We start from the raw sequence: 21,973 nt of genomic DNA, 5'->3' as shown, positions 1-21,973 counted from the left end.
GTGTCTTGGTCACCGTGCTGAAAATAATACACCTTAGATAAAAAAATGGAGAGAGTATTTGTTTAAACAGGTTACCTACAAACTAAAATAACAATGCATGCTTCCTTCAAGCAATTTCGGTCTGATTTGGAAAGATGGATAGCACTAACAATTCTTGGAGCCATCCTATTGGTTTTCTGTTTCCATTTATTTCAGCCTCATGTTTGGTTTCTCACAGCTAGCTTGACTATGCAAATTTAACCTTTGCAATGATGTTTTTTTCTCACATGCAGGACATCGTCAACCACACATGCAAGCTTCTCATGAACTACTCTACCTTCTTCCTAAAATTTGGTGCAGTATTGCTTAAATGAATAATTAGTGCTCATTAGGTTGATCAACTTTGATTGTGATCTTTCTAAGTGGAACTTCAATTGTTTTCCAGAAAAGCACTCTCACACTGACCATGTGTGTATGTATCAGCATGAATAAATACTCATCTATTTTGGACAGTATATTTGCCTCTTTACCATGCAATATCACTAATGACAAACTACTTACTATATTGATATTGCGACCACTTTGATCTATATTCATTGCAGTAATGGCAGAATCTGCAACTTCAACCCAAAAAAACTATCATTTGATTCTTTTTGCTTCCATACCTTGTCGAGAACTTCAAATACTTTTATGTGCTGAGTGGTAATCCCTTTTATACCTAGGTTTGTTACACTAATTGCAGGCATAAAATGCCATCATCATTTCTCTACTCCCCACTCTATCGACCATCCTATTCAGCAACAGACAATTCCCACAGCAACACGCGGGATATCATCTAGTTCATCATAATGTATCACCGGACACAGCGTGTGATATGAACCGAACCTCGATGGCAAGATCCGATCTGTTGTTGCGGCCCGATCTTTCACGACACTCCACCACCACCGGTAGCAACCTCTCGCCCGCGCACGCGATGTACACGAAATAGAGGGTTTGAACCTTGCGGCCCAGCACGAGAAAACCAATCTTGACGAAGGTACTCACGCGCAAAACAATTTCCACGAAGAGAAATCGCAACACAGAGGTTTTCTAAAGATCCCTCCAAAACTTGATACGGGTGTCTACCTAAAAACACATCGTGTTTATTTCATAAAAATAACCTCCCTTTTACAAAGAACTAGTTTGGCTTTATATAATAGCTACACCCTAACTATCTTGGAAAGCAAGACTTGCTACGTGCTTAAAACAGAAGGTAACACGTAAGCATATCTAAACCGACTTGAAAGATTGAAACAAAATAAAATTAGTACTAGCTTTCGTGCATGAGCTGGTTTGTGCATGCGTTGGGTCAATCTGGGAGGGCCCCAGCCAATATCCTTCAAGCTCAAAAACTCCCAAATAAATGGCCTTCTCACGTACATGGCTTCCTTGATTGGCAGGAAAAGAAAGAATAATATTCTTCTTCTTTTGATTCTGACGTTGCACTCCTTGGTGCCTCCTCCTGAACGTAGCTTACCAAAATAACTAAAGTATTCTTTTCCTTCGTTTCCTCTTGATGCATGATTGTCTAACACCGAAGCAATTATCATCTTAACCTGAATAGGCTTCTCTTCTCTCCTGATGCACATCGCTTGCAATGCTTCAGCATGCATGCATCTATCTACTAGTGGTTGCTCATCTCCAGAACTTAGGCGCGGTTGCTCCAGTGTATATGCAGTGTATTTTCGGACAACACCAACTTCAGGCAAAACAACAATCTTGGTATTTAAATTACATGCGGTCATATCATCCTCTCCCCCTTGAATGGAAACCGTCCTCGGTTTCGAGTTATTCTCTGCAACAATATGTTTGTTTGCGGACTGAGCGATGACAGAAAAAATTCCAGCAACTTCGACTTTCTTCTTTTCTTCTTTTTTCTGCTCTTTTATCTTCTCAAGATGTTCTTTCCTCCAAGAAATAAAACGATCCACATCCATTGGCACGAGGCTGCACTTCTTACCCCTCTTGACGATATATCTGTGTGTTTTGCAATCATATGCAACATCGTGCTCTTTGTACCATGGCTCGCCCAATAACAAGTGACATGAAATCATTGGTGCCGGAATCACATCACACAAAACCTCGCAAAAATAATTACCCAGCAAAAACAGTACCTTAGTTTGATGCATGACAGTGAGCACTTCGCGACCCCAACAGAACAAGTATGGTTGTGCTCGTGGTGTCATCGATAGATCTAGCTTCTCCACCATCTCGATGCTTGCAGCGTTGATCGAACTCATGTGGTCGATTGTCATGGCACATGATCTCTCCTGTACCACAACACGAGTATGAAAAAACCCATCCCATCGACCTTCCTCCTCCAATTGAAATCCATAGCTTAGCTTCCATGATAATCCAATCATCTAACTCCACAGTGTCGTGAACAACGTTGCTCTGAATACCACCTGATATGAACCGAACCTCGATGGCGAGATCCGATCTGTTGTTGCGGCTCGATCTTTCACGACACTCCACCACCACCGGTAGCAACCTCTAACCCGCGCACGCGATGTACATGAAATAGAGGGTTTGAACCTTGCGGCCCAGCACGAGAAAACCAATCTTGACGAAGGTACTCACGCGCAAAACAATTTCCACGAAGAGAAATCGCAACACAGAGGTTTTCTAAAGATCCCTCCAAAACTTGATACGGGTGTCTACCCTAAAAACACATCGTGTTTATTTCATAAAAATAACCTCCCTTTTACAAAGAACTAGTTTGGCTTTATATAATAGCTGCACCCTAACTATCTTGGAAAGCAAGACTTGCTACGTGCTTAAAACAGAAGGTAACACATAACAATATCTAAACCGACTTGAAAGATTGAAACAAAATAAAACTAGTACTAGCTTTCGTGCATGAGCTGGTTTGTGCATGCGTTGGGTCAATCTGGGAGGGCCCCAGCCAATATCCTTCAAGCTCAAAAACTCCCAAATAAATGGCCTTCTCACGTACATGGCTTCCTTGATTGGCAGGAAAAGAAAGAATAATATTCTTCTTCTTTTGATTCTGACGTTGGACTCCTTGGTGCCTCCTCCTGAACGTAGCTTACCAAAATAACTAAAGTATTCTTTTCCTTCGTTTCCTCTTGATGCATGATTGTCTAACACCGAAGCAATTATCATCTTAACCTAAATAGGCTTCTCTTCTCTCCTGATGCACATCGCTTGCAATGCTTCAGCATGCATGCATCTATCTACTAGTGGTTGCTCATCTCCAGAACTTAGGCGCGGTTGCTCCAGTGTATATGCAGTGTATTTTCGGACAACACCAACTTCAGGCAAAACAACAATCTTGGTATTTAAATTACATGCGGTCATATCAGCGTGCCTCGCGCGGGCTTGGCTAGTATGATCTTTTCCTTGCACAATTTACTGGGTGTAACAAGCTAGTGGTAAACTCACACAACATGGTGGTCATTAACACAATGGAGAGAGAAAATTTCACGGGAGCCTCAGTAGCTATTTATTATGATTGTTATCATATGTTATGCCAATTCCCTTGTATACTTTTTCGTGTAGCTTTTGAATTTTGCCTGAGGGGCAAATTCTATAGCCCATAAGCTAGCTAGTTAGCAAAATTTAGTGTCTACATGGATGAAGGTCCTGCTTCTATTTCTCCCCTGATTGGAAAAGAACTTGGGAGTCGCCATGGGGTGCATCCAAATGCCAAAATATGTGGAGTGAAGTTTTTTTTCATATCAAGGCTCTTTGGAGTTGTCCAACAAGTCATACGTACAACTCAGGCTATTAGCTAGAAACTGTTTCATACCTGCTACAAATCCTATCCTGTGTGCAGACTCACCGATCTCTGTCAGCAGATGAGTAATGATGCATCTCCAGTGACATGCGAGCCCAACAAAAGAATCTCGAGGGACAGTTGACCACCAAAACAATCCAAATTTGGTCGCTACACACTAGCCATTCACCACCAAAATAATAACTTCAAAATACATAAACTATTAATATTATGACATTTTAAACAGTCACGAGACGAGATGCTCTCACGATAACTTCTCCCTTGTCAGAAACATCTAGAGTCAACACCTTGGTCCTCCAGTGACTCCTCCGGATGTCGAAAACCAAAACCTACAAAGTCAGTATGACATATTTCTTACAGGTAATCATATTCCCGTATGAAAAATAAACGGTCAAGCAAATCTCAACTAAATTTACCGAAACATCCACTTTTCTATTCCAGTTTATTCCTCCCATAAAACGATTCTTGCAAACATCCAACATCATTTTCTCCAACTGGTAATAGCAATAAGAAAGAATTGAACTGAGCGTAAAGTAATAGAATGCGCATGAATATAATTTCTTCTGAATGTAACTAAATCCTACAAAATGTGTAATACACTAACCTCGACTGTAGTAGAAACTTCCTCTCCCTCAAAACAGCTGATAATATCACCTCTACAGATTCCAAGCATCTCAGCATGGGACCCACTTGACACCTAAGGTTTAATTGGCAACAATGACTACATAATATGCCACCAGTCCAGAAATAAACAATATAATGAGCATGCATACCTCTTGAACAATAAGACCACTATCAATTTTGCATTTTCGCCTTATCCTCTCAATATGAGAAGGGTCTAGAAGCTTGATAGCGAAAAGCTTCAATCTGAGGTGGAGCCGAGGGATGCGCCTATACATATTTACAGAATTTAGACATAAGCATGTAACCCTTTTTAAATGAGTCATTTTTATTGAATTCTAAACTATATAACATGCTGGAAAGCTGCTGGTAGTATACCAAATATTTTGCAACTTGATTTAAAATTAACATCGCAACTTTTATGCTAAATTAAATTGAAAAAACATAAATGGGGCAACTATTTATATCTTATGATCAAACAGACTAAATGGTGCAACTTGATAAATGTATCTGTCCAGCGGTTGAACTGAGTAGAACCATACCCATGATTCCTCCAGAAGTAGAAGCATTGGTGCAAGATAGAAGTAGGTATGAAAGATCCGCTCGTAGAGTTGTTGATCATGCCAACAATATTTGCACTGAAGTCAATTGCTGGCCCTCCATCATCAAACTATTAAAATGTCATCCACAATGTTGTAGAATTGAAAATGATACAAAAAATTGATTAATTTGACAACAGTAAATAAAATTCAACATAAAAAAACTCACGCAGATGAAACTATTTTTGAGCAGAAAGGTGAATTTATATTGGATATGCACTAATCCCTAAATTCTCTAAGCTCCCTGGGAATAAAAGACAAGGGAGAGCTCCGGTGTTTTTTTTTTCTACAGTGGGTCCCAATTGTCTCTGTCAGGCAGCGTTGTGGGACCCTGCCTGCACTCGCATTGGTCAAATGCAGTGCACTGGATGTCTGCTACTTTCGATTTGAGGGTATGCGTGTAGAGATGGGAGGAAATTTGGGGTTGAGCGGTGACACTGTCGGCAGTCACTTGAAAGGAAGTGATTTAGAGTGCACTACCGCCGCTCCATCCCCGTCTTTGGTGTGCCTGCTAATTTGTCCGTCCCAGCAGCCAAGCGTTCCTCGATGTTGTTGTTTCTAGCTTACTCGCCATCAGATGCTTCTCCCGTCATTTTGGATGGTGGCACTGGCCAAATGCATGCGAGCGTAGCTGCTCCCTCTCCTGATGGTTGGTCTCCCGATGTTGCGGCTGTGCATTCCATGCCGTTGTGTCTGTTATTTCCCCGATTCAGTTTTGGGTTTTTGCGTGTGTCTGGGCAGCTGATGGGCTGTGTCTGTTGTTGCCCCAATTCAGTTTTGGGTTTTTGCACGTGTTATCTTCCTCTTTTCAGTTACTTCATTGGCTTAATTTCTCTTATATATAACATTCTTTAAAACCGAGTAAGATTTAGGATCACTATTGATTTCTTTTTGATGTTTCGTCGCTGAAGGTGAAGTTCCTATCTTTCTCTGATGGTTTGCTATAACTGTTAATGGAGTTACATATAGGTTCCAAACAATCCGTCGGGGATTGTTGGCGCGTCTTTATGTGGCGGCTGATGGGCCTTTGGTCGTTTGAGTTATTGAGGGTAATCAATGGAAGATGGACTCTAGCTCAGGCTCAGATGGTGCAGCGAAATCAGCCTGAGGCACTTAGAACACAGGGATAGATAAAACAGAGAGGCAGGAAAGGGGTGGTCGGACAGACTTAGTGTTGGAATTTTCAGGCCACGTACCTTGTTTCTCCACTTTTAACTAAATTTGTAAATGAGCTGTACACTTATCAAACTTGACATCAGTGCAATATAGGATGCTTGTATTCCATTTTGAGTACATTCACACAGTAAGATTCTTTATGTTTTCAGTTAAGCAATTACAAAACAGGCTGATATTATCACAAAAAAATCAGCAGTGACCACTTAGAATGTTTGTCAGGTTACAGCGAATTGGAAGATAGAATGCAATTTTCACCAAATTTGGAAAGTGCATGGCTCAGTCTGGTGTTATTGCTTATTGATAACGTCCTGGATTTCTCAAGTGGTCATGTTATGGTTTAACAGAATAACTTTTTGTCAGAACTATCAGAGTTATAGAGCAGTCAAAAATTAGACCAACGGACAATCCCATCTCCTGCCGACAAACTATTGTGGAACATAGGAAGTAAGAGAGAAAATAGAAGATTTGAAGCCTTCTTATCTCTTATCAGTATGCAAATAGATGGCATGCATTGCAACATTGGAGCTATCATGCTAATTGTTTCAGGTTTGGAAAGAAAAGCACACATCAATATTTTTGGATGGCATGCATTGCAACTCGCCACTGATTGGTACAAATCATCTCCATCTATTTATTGCTCTCAACGAGTGCACCCTACAGTTCAAAGCCTTACATATAATGTTGATGCCATATTCGTAATTCATTCCCTGTTTTTACAGCTTTGCAAACATAAATGTCAATTGCTAAGAATTATCGACAAATTGCTGTAATATGTGTAGATGAGACATATTTCTGGTGGATACTGCATGTCGGTTCTCTTTTGTAGGTCTGAATAAATGTACGGTCATATTTGTATTCTCTTCGTCAGTTTACAGCCTTTGATGATTACATACAGATGTTTTTATAAATTTTAATCTTTTCAACAAGGGGATGTGAGGAGCTTTATGATTAGAAAATAACCATAGAGACGCTGAACTAATTGATTGAAACAAATCAACCGAGTTGTTCCTTTCATTTATTATTTTTTAACAAAATGAATGTCGGCTGCTATTTTCCAAGATGTGACTATGTGAGAGATCTCTACACCTTAGCTAAAATGCAGCAGATGGTACTTATCTCTTCCAGTTAGATCTCTTTGGTTGTGTGTCTCTGACATTCCTTCCCCTGGAGGTTCTTTCTGCTGTAATGATTTTTTGGTAGTTATAGTGGCATATATATATAAGATATCTTTGGATGTAAAGCACTAAAAAAACTTGAAATAGGCTATTGGTTTGGTATGATTATCCACTAATCACATAATTATTATACAGGTCGGCCTCTTTCCCTCCATCACAACTCTACTTACTTCCACCTGTTATGCATATTATATTTTCTGACTAGGTGACAGACACCTTATCCCTTATGCGTGCTTCAACAACCTGTAACGCAGTGCTCTCCAAATACTCAACCAAACTTCAAAGGTAAGCTCCTTATCTTGCTATAATTTTTGCAATCATGTATCAGTTATGTGGATAAGGAGGAAAACACAGGCAGCAAAAGGGCTTTGATGCGGGGCGGTGGCTGTGGGGTGCAGGATACACTTTGCTGCTGCCATTGTGTGACCAGAAGCTAACACGTCAGTGTGAGGGCTTCTACGTCACACTGCTCCGCCAGGCAGCAAATCGGTTGCGTGTTTATACTTCAAATTTGTAATCAGCACCTTCCACTACAATGATGAGTTGTGCATACGCAAGCAGTCTACTGTGAGTAACTTGTTTACTCTTCATTTGTGGATATGCCTTCTCAGACACGGGGAAGATTTGTCTCAGAAAGTTTATATGATTGGAAATAATAAAATATCTACTTTTTGGAACGATCCTACTGTTATTTATAACTTCCATAGCGTGTCTGGAAGTATGTGCGCTATGGAAGACATCGCCATGGTCCTTTTGGTTTTGGAAGAATAATATTTCATTAATTGTGTGATCATGCTTTTATGAATGCTCTCAAGGAATCAAGCTTGCTTAAGATGTAAGTTTAAGTGACGGTCTTGTGACACTTATTAGATTTTTATATTATATGCTCATATTGATACTAGAGGTAACTTTGGATAACTTCCTACTTGTACTGAGAGTGATGATCTGCCTAACACTAGAATTTATTGGGAGGTTGCCAATGCCATTTGGTTTCGCTCATCTCACTGAGGCTCAATTGGTTCAGGTACCAAACTTGTTTGTTTACCGGCTACCTCATTCAAGTTCATCTTTATTCTACTTGATGCTTCCAGAAGGTCGGCTTTGTGGTACAGTCTATTAGATCCTACACTACAGTTTTTCCTTTCGATTTTGTCAGCAACTTTTGAAAAACTGGCTAATATATTTTGTCAGGTTCTCTGGGAGCCCAAAAACCAATAGGCAAGCAATAGAAGTTGTTCAAAATGAATAATGTTAGCCTGTGATTTGTTTGCATCAGAGTTTTTCATTAAAAATTCATTTTTTGAATATATACCTCATTTGTCATCAACTTAAAATACTAGTGATAGCATTATAAAACAAAACATGGCATAACAATGTAAAACTGCGTTGTCAATATATACCTCATTGTTATCATCTTTACGATGCATGTACATGAAGTGTTGTCTTCGATACATGTTTGGATTCTTAGATTGTGCCCTGCCATAGGTTATTCTCAGGTTCAACTTCTCATCTCTTCCAAGCTGGAAAATTTCTTGACCGGATTTCACATTGTCAACAAACAAAGGCAGTTGGGGGCATTGACCGACTTTAACTTTGAAAAAAGCAATATCATAGTGTTCTTGATGGTACAAGAGGTCACCCTCTGCAGTTGTATCATCTAAAAAATGAACAACCACCTAAAACAATTATTGTAAAAAGTATTTCAGTTAATCTAAGAAAAACAAAAGCCAAAACCATGACCTTCTGTACAATAGAATTTAGAAATGCACCTTAGCATCAGGCATGTACTCGTTCTTTCCTAACCAGTGGTCAATGGATGGGCAATTTGAGCGGATTAGATGTGCCGTCGTCAACACAACACCAGTTTTAAGATGATCATCCCATTCAAATAAAATGGCAGAACACCTTCGCAGAGCTTTGCCATCTGGAAATTAATACTTACAAACACACATTCATAAACAGTGGTAAATTTCATGGCAATGCTAGAAAAAGAAAATCTATCAAAAGATATTAAATACCAGCAAATGATGAAAGCGCGAGAACAAAATTGGCAGGATGAAGTACAGCCTCTGTTCCAGATTCACGCACTGGGAGAAGTTGTTGATGAGATAGGCAAGTGGAAGATTCGAAGTGAAGTGTTGGCAGTTTCCTCTGGGCAGCTACAAGATTATGCAACAGACAGTTAATATTGTCACAGTGTTCTGGATAGGAGTCGAGATTATAAGCGGCCAGTAGTCTTTTAGTTAAACACTTCATCCTCGTTATCTCCCACTAGTGCACTTGCCTACGCCTAAATTCATTTGCTGCTGAACTGGAAATATGGCATGTGGAGAAATAAGGGCATATATAGATGTCTTTCTTTGAATATACTAGTCTCAGTTAGTCACTAGTACTATTTTTGCATGGAAAAACTGAATTGAGTGCTATTTTGGCAAGTTCATTTTCACTAGTGGTACTTTGCTATTCTCTCTCGACTTGATTTGTGCAGCATATCTTGCCGGACCTACCAAAGATGTGATTACCATGCGAATGAGAAGAGGAACGGAACTAATAAGGGGCTTAGAGAGGGAACCTAGTTTTTCTTCCACCATCTCTTCTGCAGACGTTAAGGCGTTGTATATTGCCGGGTTGCGAAATCTGTTGTGCATCGCTCCGTCTTTGTCTCTGGGGATATACGGCTCGCAGATCGGGGAGCTCGGTGCAGAGGAGACCACCTCTTCCTCCTCCTCCACCTCCTCCTCCTCCAGTCTGACCAGATTTCTCTTCTTAGCATCCTGATCCTCGTCATCCTCCTCATCAGGGATCCTCGATTGTGTGGTACCGTCCCCGAGAGCAGGAGATGTTGGCCCGGTTTCCTGACGAGTCGGCGGCCGCCGTCGCTTTCTTGCGGTCGACATGGACCCAGACGCCTCTGCTTCTTGTGTAGGGATAATATCCTTCTTTCTTCTAGCCTCGCTCGACATGGTGGAAAGCAAATGGGAAACGTTTGGGGCCGGGGCACCGGCGGAACATTGGGCCGGTCGCTCCCTCTTCCTCGCGTCTCCCCGCATCTCCCGCACATCTCACGCAGCTTCCCCACGTCTCGAGCAGCTCGTCGGGGGCGCGCGCCGTCCTCTTCTTTTGCCCCCTCCTCCCCATCCCCTGCCCCTCCCCCCGCCCCCTGGTCGCAGCACCATGCCTCCCCTCCCCGCTCGAAGCTCGCCATGGCTCTGCGCGGCGACCATGGGGGTGACCGCGGGAGATGCTGCAACCGGGGCGACGGGGTTCTACCACGGCGGCGGGGTGCTACCACGGCGACGCTGATGCAACCCTGCGGAGGCCGGGGTGTGTGACGGCGATGTCCGAGGTGACCGCGGGCTGCAACCATGGCTTTTCCATTGCCGGTAGCCGGTTGAAGCTTTTCCTATACACGGTTGAAGCTTTCTCTGTCAACCTTTGCAACTTTTTCTTTGGTCGCAGGTCTGGTTGAAGCTTTTTTTCTTAACGGATGAAGCTTTTTTTATACGCGATTGAAGCTTTTCCAAACCATAGTCGAAGCTTTTCTGAAAACGATGGAAACTTTTTTCCTTTTTTGTGTTTGCTACAACCACGTCATTGTTTTGCTGCAATCGGCAACCACAGAAGCTACATCCGGTTAACATTTTTGCTACAATGACGACGGCAGGCTGCAGCGGTAAGCTTTTTTGCTGGAAGCGATAAACTTTTTTGCTACAACCGGTGTCGTTTTTTGTTGGAACCAGCAAGAGCCCCGGGGTGGGCACACGGCGAGGTACAGCGCGAGCACAACGACAGGTGCTGCGGCCGGCGGCCGGCGCCACCGGAGATGCGGCCATCCTCCCTGGAGCTGCAAGCCTGCAACCACGAGTGCAACCATGGGCGCTCGCTGCTGCATCCGCGGAGGTGAGAAACACATGAAGGCAGCATAGGTGAGGGCGGCAACCAGCGGCGAGGGCGGCAACCGGCGGTGAGGGCGACCGGCGGTGAGGAGGCGAGGCGAGGCGGTTGGCGCGTGCGGAGGCGTCGCTTCGTGCGAAGGCGGGCCTCTCCCTTTTTCCGTGCGGGAGGTTGAAGATGGAAGAGGTTGGGGACGAAGGGATCTGACGGCTCGGGGGGGCCAGATCTGACGGCAGGGACTTGACCGGCCCAACGATTGGGCCGGTGCGCCGGCGCAGATCGTTGCCCAAAGCAAATTAGGGGAGGACGATAGCCGCCGTCGCCCGTCGGGCAGGAAGTTGGGGTTTGGATTTGACGTTTTCCTTTGGATTTTGGGACTAGAGACGCCTCAAATAGAAATAGTGTAACGCGGGGTCGCCCAGAGGACGGGGCAAGGCGGCGACCACAAGGGGCCGGCCCAGAAGGTGAGGCCACGCGGAGAACAGGGCCACGGCCTAAGTACCTATCTATCTGGATTATCTGGAAGCCCTAAATATTCTCAAAAAAAAAAATCTGGAAGCCCTAATAAAAAAAGAATATGGAGTATATGGAACCCCTCGAAGAAAAAAAACTGAAGTGTCTAAAAAAATCCACTAAAAGCATCTCCAACAGCCGCGCAACGCGCGGGCGCGGCGCGCTTAAAAACCGTTTACAGCGCTGGAATCGCCTTAGGCGCCGCTTCGCTTCGCCGGCGCTTGTAGCAGCCACGAGTGGGCCGGCCCAGCTAGCGCACTCGCTCTTTCCCTTCCATTCGTCTGCTTTGTTCATTCGTCTCTATGTTTTTTTTTCTTGTTCGTCCATTCGCTTACAAATCTGGAAAAACATGGATTAAAAAAATTACAGATTTGAAAAGTTCATAAATTTTGAAAAACATTCATCAATTTTGAAAAGGTGTAGAAGGCTCAAGTGGTCTGAGCCAATGCGCCTTTCATATGGCCGGAAATGTGCTTATAGGGGTGCTCATTCGTTTATATTGCTTCCTTACGAACAACCGCGGCACCACTACTGAACGACACACCCCGGTCATCATGCCGCCCACACGGCCATGGTGACCGGACAGCGCCCGAGCCGTGTGCTCTGCCCACGAGCACCCCGGCATCCACCAACCGGGCCGCCGCCCCAGCATCCGAGCCCAACCTTCATTCATGGATACACCATACCGACGCGGCCGACCAGAAAGGGGTAGACACCTTGGCAGCGTTGGTGGTCTCGGCGGGCAGATCTGGACCAGGGGAACTCTGGCAATTACACGACGCAGCCGCCAGATGCAACGGAGGGGCACTCCTGCCCCCTTCCTGAAGTCCCCTGCCACCTCAGGCAAGGCCTCGCACGGACCCACACCGCACCATTGAACCACCCCTGCCTGACGAGCCCGTACCTAAACCAGAGTTTTTCTGGGTTGAAGTTGCAGATTCATTGCAGTAATGGCAGAATCTACAACTTCAACCTAGAAAAACACTCTTTGGTTCTGTTTGCTTCCATACCTTGTCGTGAACTTCAAATACTTTGATGTTATGAGTGGTAATCCCTTTTATACCTTGGTTTGTTACACTAATTGCAGGCATAAAATAGCATCATGATTTCTCTAGCCCACTCCATCGCTTAGCCTATTCAGCGATAGACAATTCTCGCAGCAACACACGGGATATCATCTAGTTCATCATGATGTATCACCGGGCACGGCGTGCCCCACATGGGCTTGGCTAGTATGATTTCTTTTTTTTTTCTTTGCGGGGATTAGTATGATCTTTCCCTTGCACAATTTACTGGGGGTAACAAGCTAGTGGTAAACTCACACAGCATGGAGGTCATTAACACAATGGAGAGAGCAAATTTCACGGGAGCCTCAATAGATATTCTTTATGGTTGTTACCATGTGTTATGTCAATTCCCTCGTATACCTTTTCGTGTACCTTTTGATTTTTGTGAAACGGGCAAATTCTATAGCCCACGAGCTAGCTAATTCAGCAAACTTTTGTGTCTGCATGGATGAAGCTCCTGCTTCTGTTTCTCCCCTGATTGGAAAAGAACTTGTGAGTCGCCCTGGGGTGCATCCAAATGCCAAAATATGTGGAATAAAGTTTTTTTTATCAAGGCTCTTTTGAGTTGTCCAAAAAGTCAGACGTACAACTCAGGCTATTAGCTAGAAACTATTTCATACCTTTTACAAATCCTATCCTGTGTGCAGACTCACCGACTGTCAGCAGATGAGTAATGATGCATCTCCAGCGACATTCGAGCCCAACGAAAGAACCTCGAGCAGCAGTTGACGACCAAAATAATAGGTCAAAATTTGGTCGCTACACACTAGCCATTCACCACCAAAATAATAACTCCAAAATACATAAACTAGTAATATTATGACATTCTAAACAGTCACGAGACGAGATGCTCTCATGATAACTTCTCCCTTGTCAGAAACATCTAGAGTCAACACCTTGGTCCTCCAGTGACTCCTCCGGATGTCGAAAACCAAAACCTACAAAGTTAGCATGACATATTTCTTACAGCTAAAATTTTGACTAATCATATTCCTGTATGAAAAATGAACGGTCAAGCAAATCTCAACTAAATTTACCGAAACATCCACTTTGTTATTCCAGTTTATTCCTCCCTCAAAACGATTCTTGCAAACATCCAGCATCATTTTCTCCAACTGATAATAGCAACAAGAAATAATTGAACTGAGCATAAAGTAATAGAATGCGCATGAATATAATTTCTTCTCCTACAAAATGTATAATACACTAACCTGGACTGTCGTAGAAACTTCCTCTCCCTCAAAACAGCTGATAATATCACCTCTACAGATTCCAAGCATCTCGGCATGGGACCCACTTGATACCTAAGGTTTAATTGGCAACTGTTACTACTCCCTCCGTCCGAAAATACTTGTCATCAAAATGTATAAAAAGAGATGTATCTAAAACTAAAATACGTCTAGATACATCCCCTTTTATCCATTTTGATGACAAGTATTTCCGGACGGAGAGAGTACATAATATGCCACCAGTCTAGAAATAAACAATATAATGAGCATACATACCTCTTGAACAATAAGACCACTATCAATTTTGCATTTCCGCCTTATCCTCTCAATATGAGAGGGGTCTAGAAGCTTGATAGCGAAAAGCTTCAATCTGAGGTGGAGCCGAGGGATGCACCTGTACATATTTATAGAATTTAGACATAAGCATGTAACATTTTTAAATGAGTCGTTTTATTGAATTCTAAACTATATAACATGCTGGAAAGCTGCTGATAGTATACCAAATATTTTGCAGCTCGATTAAAATTTAACATCCCAACTTGTATGCTAAATAAAATTGAAAAATATAAATGAGGCGACTAATTTATATCTTTTGATCAAACAGACTAAATGGTGCAACTTGAAAAATGTCTCTGTCCAGCGGTTGAACTGAGTAGAACCATACCCATGATTCTTCCAGAAGTAGAAGCATTCGTGCAAGATAGAAGTAGGTATGAAAGATCCGCTCGTAGAGTTGTTGATCATGCCAACAACATTTGCACTGAAGTCAATTGCTGGCCCTCCATCATCAAACTATTAAAATGGCATCCACAATGTTTTAGAATTGAAAATGATACAAAAAATTGATTAATCTGACAACAGTAAATCAAATTCAACATAAAAAAACCTCCTGCACATGACACTATTTTTTAGCAGAAAGGTGAATCTATATTGTATATGCACTAATCCCTAAATTCTCTAAGCTCCCTGGGAATAGAAGACAGGGAGAGCTCCAGTATATTTTTTCTACAGTGGGTCCCAATTGGTGTCAGGCAGCGTTGTGGGACCCTGTCTGCACTCGCATTGGTCAAACGCAGTGTACCGCATTTCTGCTCCTTTCGATTTGGGGGTCTGTGTGTAGAGATGGTAGGCGATTTTGGGTTGAGCGGTGACACCGTCAGCAGTCACTTGAAAGGAGGTGATTTAGGGTACACTACCGCTGCTCCATCCCCGTCTTTGGTGCGCCTGCTAATTTGTCCGTCCCATCAGCCAAGCGTTCCTCGAAGTTGTTGTAGCTTACTCTCCATCAGATGGTTCTCCCATCATTTTGGATGGTGGCACTGGCCAAATGCATGTGAGTGTAGCTGCTCCGTCTCCTGATGGTTGGTCTCCCGATGTTGTGTTGTGCATTCCATGTCGTTGTGTCTGTTCTTGCCCCTATTCAGTTTTGGGTTTTTGCGTGTGTTTGGGCAGCCGATGGATTGTGTCTATTGTTGCCCCAATTCAGTTTTGGGTTTTTGCATGTGTTCTCTTCCTCTTTTCAGTTACTTCATCGGCTTAATTTCTCTTATTATTCTTTAAAACTGAGTAGGATTTAGGATCACTGTTGATTTCTTTTTGATGCGTCGTCCCTGAAGGTGAAGTTCCTATCCTTTCTCTGATGGTTTGCTATAACTGTTAATGGAGTTACATATAGGTTCCAAACAATCAGTCGGGGGTTGTTGGTGCGTCTTTATGTGGTGGCTGATGGGCCTTTGGTCGTTCGATTTATTGGGGGTATACAATCAATGGAAGATAAACTCTAGCTCAGGCTCACATGGTGCGGCTAAATCGGCCTGAGGCACTTAGCACACATGGATAGAGGCAGGAAAGGAGTGGTCGGCCAGACTTAGCGTTGGAATTTTCGGACCACTAACCTTATTTCTCCACTCTAACTAAATTAGTAAATGAGCTAGCTGTATGCTTAATTAAACTTGACATGAGTGCAATATAGGATGTTTGTGTTCCATTTTAAGTATATTCACACGGTCGGGTTCTTGATGTTTTCAGTTACGCAATTTCAAAACAGGCTAATATTATCACAAAATTTTCAGCAGTGACCACTTAGAATGTTTGTCAGGCTACAACAAATTGGAAGATAGAATGCAATTTTCACAAAATTTGGAAAGTACACGGCTCAGTCTGGCATAATTTCTTATTGATAACGTCCTGGATTTCTCAAGTGATCATGTTATGGTTTAACAAATAACTTCTCGTCAGAACTATCAGAGTTTTAGAGCAGTCAAAAATTAGACCAACGGACAATCCCATCTCCTGCCGACAACCATTGTGAAACATAGAAAGAAAGAGAGAAAATAGAAGAGGTCAAGCCTTCTTATCTCTTATCAGGATGCAAATAGATGAACAATAATTACTTGCTTAGCATTGGACCTATCATGCTAATGGTTTCAGGTTTGGAAAGAAAAGCACTGGAGTTAGGAATATATGTTTCGCATCAATATTTTTGGCTGGCATGCATTGCAACTTGCCACTGATTGGTAAACAACATCTCCATCTATTTATTGCTCTCAATGAGTGCACCCTACAAATCAAAGCCTTACATATAATGTTGATGCCATATTCGCAATTCATTCCCTATATTGTCTCGCAAACACAAATGCCAATTGCTAAGAATTACTTGACAAATTGCTGTAATATGTGTAGATGAGACATATTTCTGGTGGATGCTGCACGGCAGTTCTCTTTTGTAGGTCTGAATAAATGTAGGGTCATATTTGTATTCTCTTCTGTCAGTTTACAGTCTTTGTGATGATTACATACTGATGTTTTCATATATTTTGATCTTTTCAACAAGGGGGTGTGAGGAGCTTTATGATTAGAAAATAACTACAGAGACCCTGAACTAATTTGCTTGAAACAAATCAACCAAGTTGTTCCTTTCATTTTTTATTTTTAACCAAAACAAGCGCAGGATGCTATTTTCCAAGATGTGACTATGTGAGAGATCTATGGTTGTGTGTTTGTCTCTGACATTCCTTCCCCTGGAGGTTCTTTCTACTCTGGTGGATCTTTGGTGGTTATAGTAGCATATATACATATATAACATTTCTTTGGATGTAAAGCACTAGAAAACTTGAAAGAGGTGATATTGGTTTGGTATGATTATATCCGCTAATCACATAATTATTATACGGGTCAGCCTCTTTCCCTCCATCAGAACTCTACTTAGGAAAGTTCCACCTGTTATGCATATCATGTTTTCTGACTAAGTGACAGAAACCTTATCCCTTATGTGTGCTCAGCAACCTGTAATGCAGTGCTCTCCAATTACTCAACCAAACTTCAAAGGTAAGCTCCTTATCTTGCTTGCTATAATTTTTGCAATCATGTATCAGTTACATTGATAAGGAGGAAAACACTGGCACGAAAAGGGTTTTGCTGCGGGCGGTGGCTGTGGGGTGCAGGATACACTTTGCTGCTGCCATTGTGTGACCAAAAGCTGACACGTCAGTGTGAGGGCTTCTACGCGACGCTGCTCCGCCAGGCAGCAGTTCGGTTGGGTGTGTGTACTTCAAATTTGTAATCAGCACCTTCCATTAAAATGATGAGTTGCTCATACGCAAGCAGTCTACTGTGAGATGCTTATTATTGTTTACTCTTCATTTGTGGATCTGCTTCTCAGACATGGGGAAGATTTGTCTCGGGAAGTTTATATGATTAGAACTAATAAAGTCTCAACTTTTTGGAACGATCCTGTTTTTATCTATAGACTTCCAGAGCATGTCGGGAAGTATGTGCATTGTGGAAGACATCGCCACTGTCCTTGTGGCTTTACCGAAAAAGGGTTTCCCCCCGCTTTGTATTCCAAAGCAAACCACCAATGACACATCGCAATGCTGGGGCGAGCAGCACATCAAGCCCAAAGAAAGAGAAGAAGAAAGGAAGAAAAAACTAAAAAAACGGCAAAGATACAAGATACCAAAGGAGCCACTAACAAGACCCGAGTGCACCAAGCACAAGCTTGAACATCGAAGCCCTCGGCGAACAGGAGCCAACACACGCCGCGGCTGAGCCGAGGTAGATCCCGCTGCAGGAGGATTGTCACGCTCCGTCATCCCCCTTGAGCTAAGCCATCCGGTCCGCCATCCGTCTCTACCTCCGAAGAGAGCCCCCTGCCCTCTAGTCCTGGATCGGAGGACACTACGCCGTCGACAGGCAGAGTCGCTCACCCCTGAGCTGACCAGGCAGCCGCACCACTGAGCATCGCCAACGCCGCGCGCCGGCGCCAACTTCAACCGCAAGTGGACGAGCATGGACACCACTGACGATAACCGGCAGCCACCCCCCGTGCCAAGGCCTCGACCACCACTCCGCCGCACCAAGGTGGTGTCTTCAAGAAGAAAAACGACGCCGGAGCGCCGTCACCACCCAATCCGGAGATTTTGGGCTTTCACCCGGGACGAGGAAGGAAGGGCGAGGGGGGGATTGCGAAGCCGCCTTCAAGAAGGGGAACGACGCCAGAGCACCGCCGGCAACGTGGCCGCAGCGAACAGCCAAGGGGTTTCCCCCAATCCATCCCCCGAGAGGAAGCACCATCGCCAGATCTGCTCCAAGGGCAAACGGGGAAGCCCCAGGAGCCAGCCACGCTCGTCGCCGATCCGCCGCCCACGCGGCCAGGAGCGGCGCTCCCCGCATCTGCATCAGCCACCCGCCAAAGGGGGGCCAACGCGCTCCACCAGTGGCTGCCGCCACCACGCCAGGCGCAACCACGCGGAACAGAGCACACCGAGCCCAACCCGCCGCCGCCAGGCACTGGCCGCGCCGTCACGCCCTCGGTCAGCGCCACGCCACCGCCCGCTGACCCCGACCCGCGTCGGCCCTAGCGAGCAGGGGAAGGAAGGCCCCGCCGCCGCCGAGGCTGACCGGGCTTCGCCCGTCAGCGCGAGCCGGCGACGGCGAGGGAGGAGTCAAGGAGGAGGGGGGCCTGCGACCGGCGGCTAGGGTTTCCCTTCCGCGTCGCTCGCGGGAGCGAATGGGAGGGGAGGGGAGGGGGATGAAGCTCTTTAAAAAGAAGAATTGTCTAGTACAAGGCTGGGCTCCTCCCTTGTGGCTTTAGAAGAATATAATATTTCATTAATTGCGTGATTATGATTTGATGAATGCCCTCGGGGAATCAAGCTTGCTTACGATGTAAGTTTAGTTGATGGTCTTGTGACACTTATTAGATTTTTGTATTATGCTCATATTGATACTAGAGGTAACTTTGGATGAGTTCCTACTTATACTGAGAATGATGATATGCCTGAAACTAGAATTTATTGGGAGGTTGCCAATGCCATTTGGTTTCACTCATCTCACCGAAGCTCAATTGGTTCAGGTAGCAAACTTATTTGCATGTTTTGGTTTCTTTACTAGCCATCTTATTCAAGGTCAGCTTTGTGGTCTAGTCTACTAGATCCTACACTGCAGTTGTTCCTTCCCATTTTGTCAACAACTTAAAAACCTAGCTAATATATCTTTTCAACTTCTCCGGTAGCCCATGAACCAATAGGCAAACAATAGAAGTTGTTCAAAATGAATAATGTTAGCCTGTGATTTATTTGCACCAGAAGTATTCATTAAAGAATTCCTTCTTTGGTGATTTATAACAAGAAACATGGCATAGCAATGGAAAATTGTGTTTTCTTTGAATGTACATACCTCATTGTCAACATCTTCACGAATCATGTACATGAAGTGCTGTCTTTGATACGTGTTTGGATTCATAGATCGTGCCTTGCCATAGGTTATTCTCAGGTTCAACTTCTCATCTCTTCCAAGCTGGAAAATCTCTTGACCGGGTTTCACATTATCAACAAACAAAGGCAACTGAGGACATTGACTGACTTCAACTTTGAAAAAAGCAATATCATAGTGTTCTTGATGATACACGAGATCACCCTCTGCAGTGGTATCATCTAAGAAATGGACAACCACCTAAAACAATCATTTTAGAAAATATTTCAGATAATCTGAGAAGAAAAAAAGCTAAGACCATGACCGTCTACATGATATAAGTTAGAAATGCACCTTAGCATCAGGACGGTACTCGTCTTTTCCTAACCAGTGGTCAATGGACGGGCAATTTGAGCGGATTAAATGTGCCGTCGTCAACACAACGCCGGTTTTAAGATGATCATTCCATTCAAATAAAATGCCAGAACACCTCTGGAGAGGCTTGCCATCTACAAATTAATACATATAAACACACATTCGTAACTTCCATGGCAATGGTAGACGGATAAAGACTATCAGAAGATACTACATACCAGTAAATGATGAAAGCGCGAGAACAAAATTGGCAGCACGAAGTACGGCCTCTGTTCCAGATTCACGGACATGTAGAACTTGTTCATCATCAGATAGGCAAGCGGAAGATTCGAAGTCAAGTGTTGGCAGTTTCCTCTGGGCAGCTACAAGATTATGCAACAGACAGAGACAGTTAACATTGTCACAGTGTTCTGGATAGGAGTCGAGATTATAAGCAGCAGCCAGTAGTCTTTTAATTAAACACTTCATCCTCATTATCTCCCACTAGTGCACTTGCCTACGCCTAAATTCATTTACTGCTGAACTCGAAATATGGCATGTGGAAAAATAAGGACATATATGTCTTTCTTTGAATATACTAATCTTAGTTAGTCACTATTTACTATTTTTGCATGGAAAAACTGAATTGAGTGCTATTTTGGCAAGTTCATTCTCAGTAGTGGTACTTTGCTATTCTCTCTTGACTTGATTTGTGCAGCATATCTTGCCGGACATAACAAAGATGTGATTACCATGAGAATGAGAAGAGGAACGGAACTAATAAGGGGCTTACAGAGGAAACCTAGTTTTTCTCTCAACTTCTCTTCTTCAGCCCTTAAGGCCTTGTATATTTCCGGGTTGCGAAATCTGTTGTACATCGCTCCGTCTTTGTCTCTCGGGATATACGGCTCGCAGATCGGGGAGCTTGGTGCAGAGGAGACCACCTCTTCTTCCTCCTCCAATCTGACCAGATTTCTCTTCTTAGCGTCCTCATCCTCGTCATCCTCCTCATCAGGGATCCTCGATTGTGTGGTACCGTCCCCGGGCGCAGGAGATGTTGGCCCGGGTTCCTGACGAGTCGGCGGCCGCCGTCGCTTTCTTGCGGTCGACATGGACGCAGGCGCCCCTCCCTCTTTTGTAGGGATAACATACTTCTTTCTTCTAGGCCCGCTCGACATGGTGGACAGCAGATTAGGACGATGGCCGGCGATGCTCGGGCGCCGCCGCCGTCGGGCAGAAACTTTGTGCTTTGGTCGTGGGAGGAGGGGGCCTGGTAGAGCGGCGCGGTAGCAGCGGGGTCGGTTCGTGCACCTTTTTTTTAACTGAAAATAGCGCACCTTTGGTGTCCAAGGGAATGAGATGTCACGGCCCAATACTTTCAGGTAGAAAAATAATCGAACGGAGGTAATGCTCAACAGCATAGGAAACCTCCATCCGAATGTTCGGGGTGGGGATGAGCCAGTCCGAACCCTTCGTTCGATCCAGAAGAGGGGACCGAACGAACGGAATCGTTCGTTACGACCTTCGTTCCTCCCGAACGACATGCTGCCCCCACTGATCGCAAGCAAGCCAGCCCAATGGCGTCAAGTAGGCCCAAAAAAACTGCTCCTGCCCTCTCCCAAATAATAGAGAACCACAAAAAAGGCCTATGAAATACACTAGACCAAAGAAAAACTCAAATAAACAAATCTCAACAAATCCATACTACACGGCAAAAGGTTGGCAAGATCTAATGAACAGAACTACCATGTTCTAATGCCCCCTCCCTCAAATAAACAAATCTCAACAAATCCATACTACACGGCAAAAGGTTGGCATGATCTAATGAACAGAACTACCATGCTCTAATGCCCGCTCCTTCCCCCCCACACCC

General features: G+C 43.9%; 2 protein-coding genes across 4 annotated transcripts; both read right to left on the bottom strand.

The window, feature by feature from the left end:
* Positions 1-3,994: 3,994 nt before the first annotated feature.
* Positions 3,995-9,260, bottom strand: LOC119321997. Its single transcript, XM_037595493.1, has 7 exons — positions 9,119-9,260; positions 8,750-9,025; positions 4,942-5,069; positions 4,552-4,669; positions 4,383-4,475; positions 4,195-4,272; positions 3,995-4,107 (listed from the first exon to the last, which is right to left on the bottom strand). The coding sequence occupies exons 1-7, from the start codon at positions 9,131-9,133 to the stop codon at positions 3,997-3,999; spliced, it is 819 nt and encodes a 272-aa protein (XP_037451390.1). The 5' UTR covers positions 9,134-9,260; the 3' UTR covers positions 3,995-3,996.
* Positions 9,261-13,351: 4,091 nt separating this feature from the next.
* LOC119326378 lies at positions 13,352-21,541 on the bottom strand. 3 transcript variants are annotated; one of them, XM_037600034.1, is made up of 9 exons: positions 20,903-21,541; positions 20,340-20,483; positions 20,101-20,255; positions 19,732-20,007; positions 14,717-14,844; positions 14,329-14,446; positions 14,035-14,127; positions 13,852-13,938; positions 13,352-13,761 (listed from the first exon to the last, which is right to left on the bottom strand). In XM_037600034.1, exons 1-9 carry the CDS (start codon positions 21,519-21,521, stop codon positions 13,651-13,653), a joined length of 1,731 nt encoding a protein of 576 aa, XP_037455931.1. In that variant the 5' UTR covers positions 21,522-21,541; the 3' UTR covers positions 13,352-13,650. The 3 variants fall into 3 exon arrangements, with proteins under 3 accessions (XP_037455931.1, XP_037455929.1, XP_037455930.1); XM_037600032.1 differs by having other exon boundaries at positions 20,894-21,540; XM_037600033.1 differs by having other exon boundaries at positions 13,861-13,938; positions 20,894-21,536.
* Positions 21,542-21,973: the final 432 nt, after the last annotated feature.

Source organism: Triticum dicoccoides, chromosome 6B (genome assembly GCF_002162155.2).
Source record: "Triticum dicoccoides isolate Atlit2015 ecotype Zavitan chromosome 6B, WEW_v2.0, whole genome shotgun sequence".
Lineage (NCBI taxonomy): Eukaryota > Viridiplantae > Streptophyta > Magnoliopsida > Poales > Poaceae > Triticum > Triticum dicoccoides.
The sequence above is the reverse complement of the archived record's forward strand: the minus strand, read 5'-3'. Positions and strand labels throughout refer to the sequence as shown.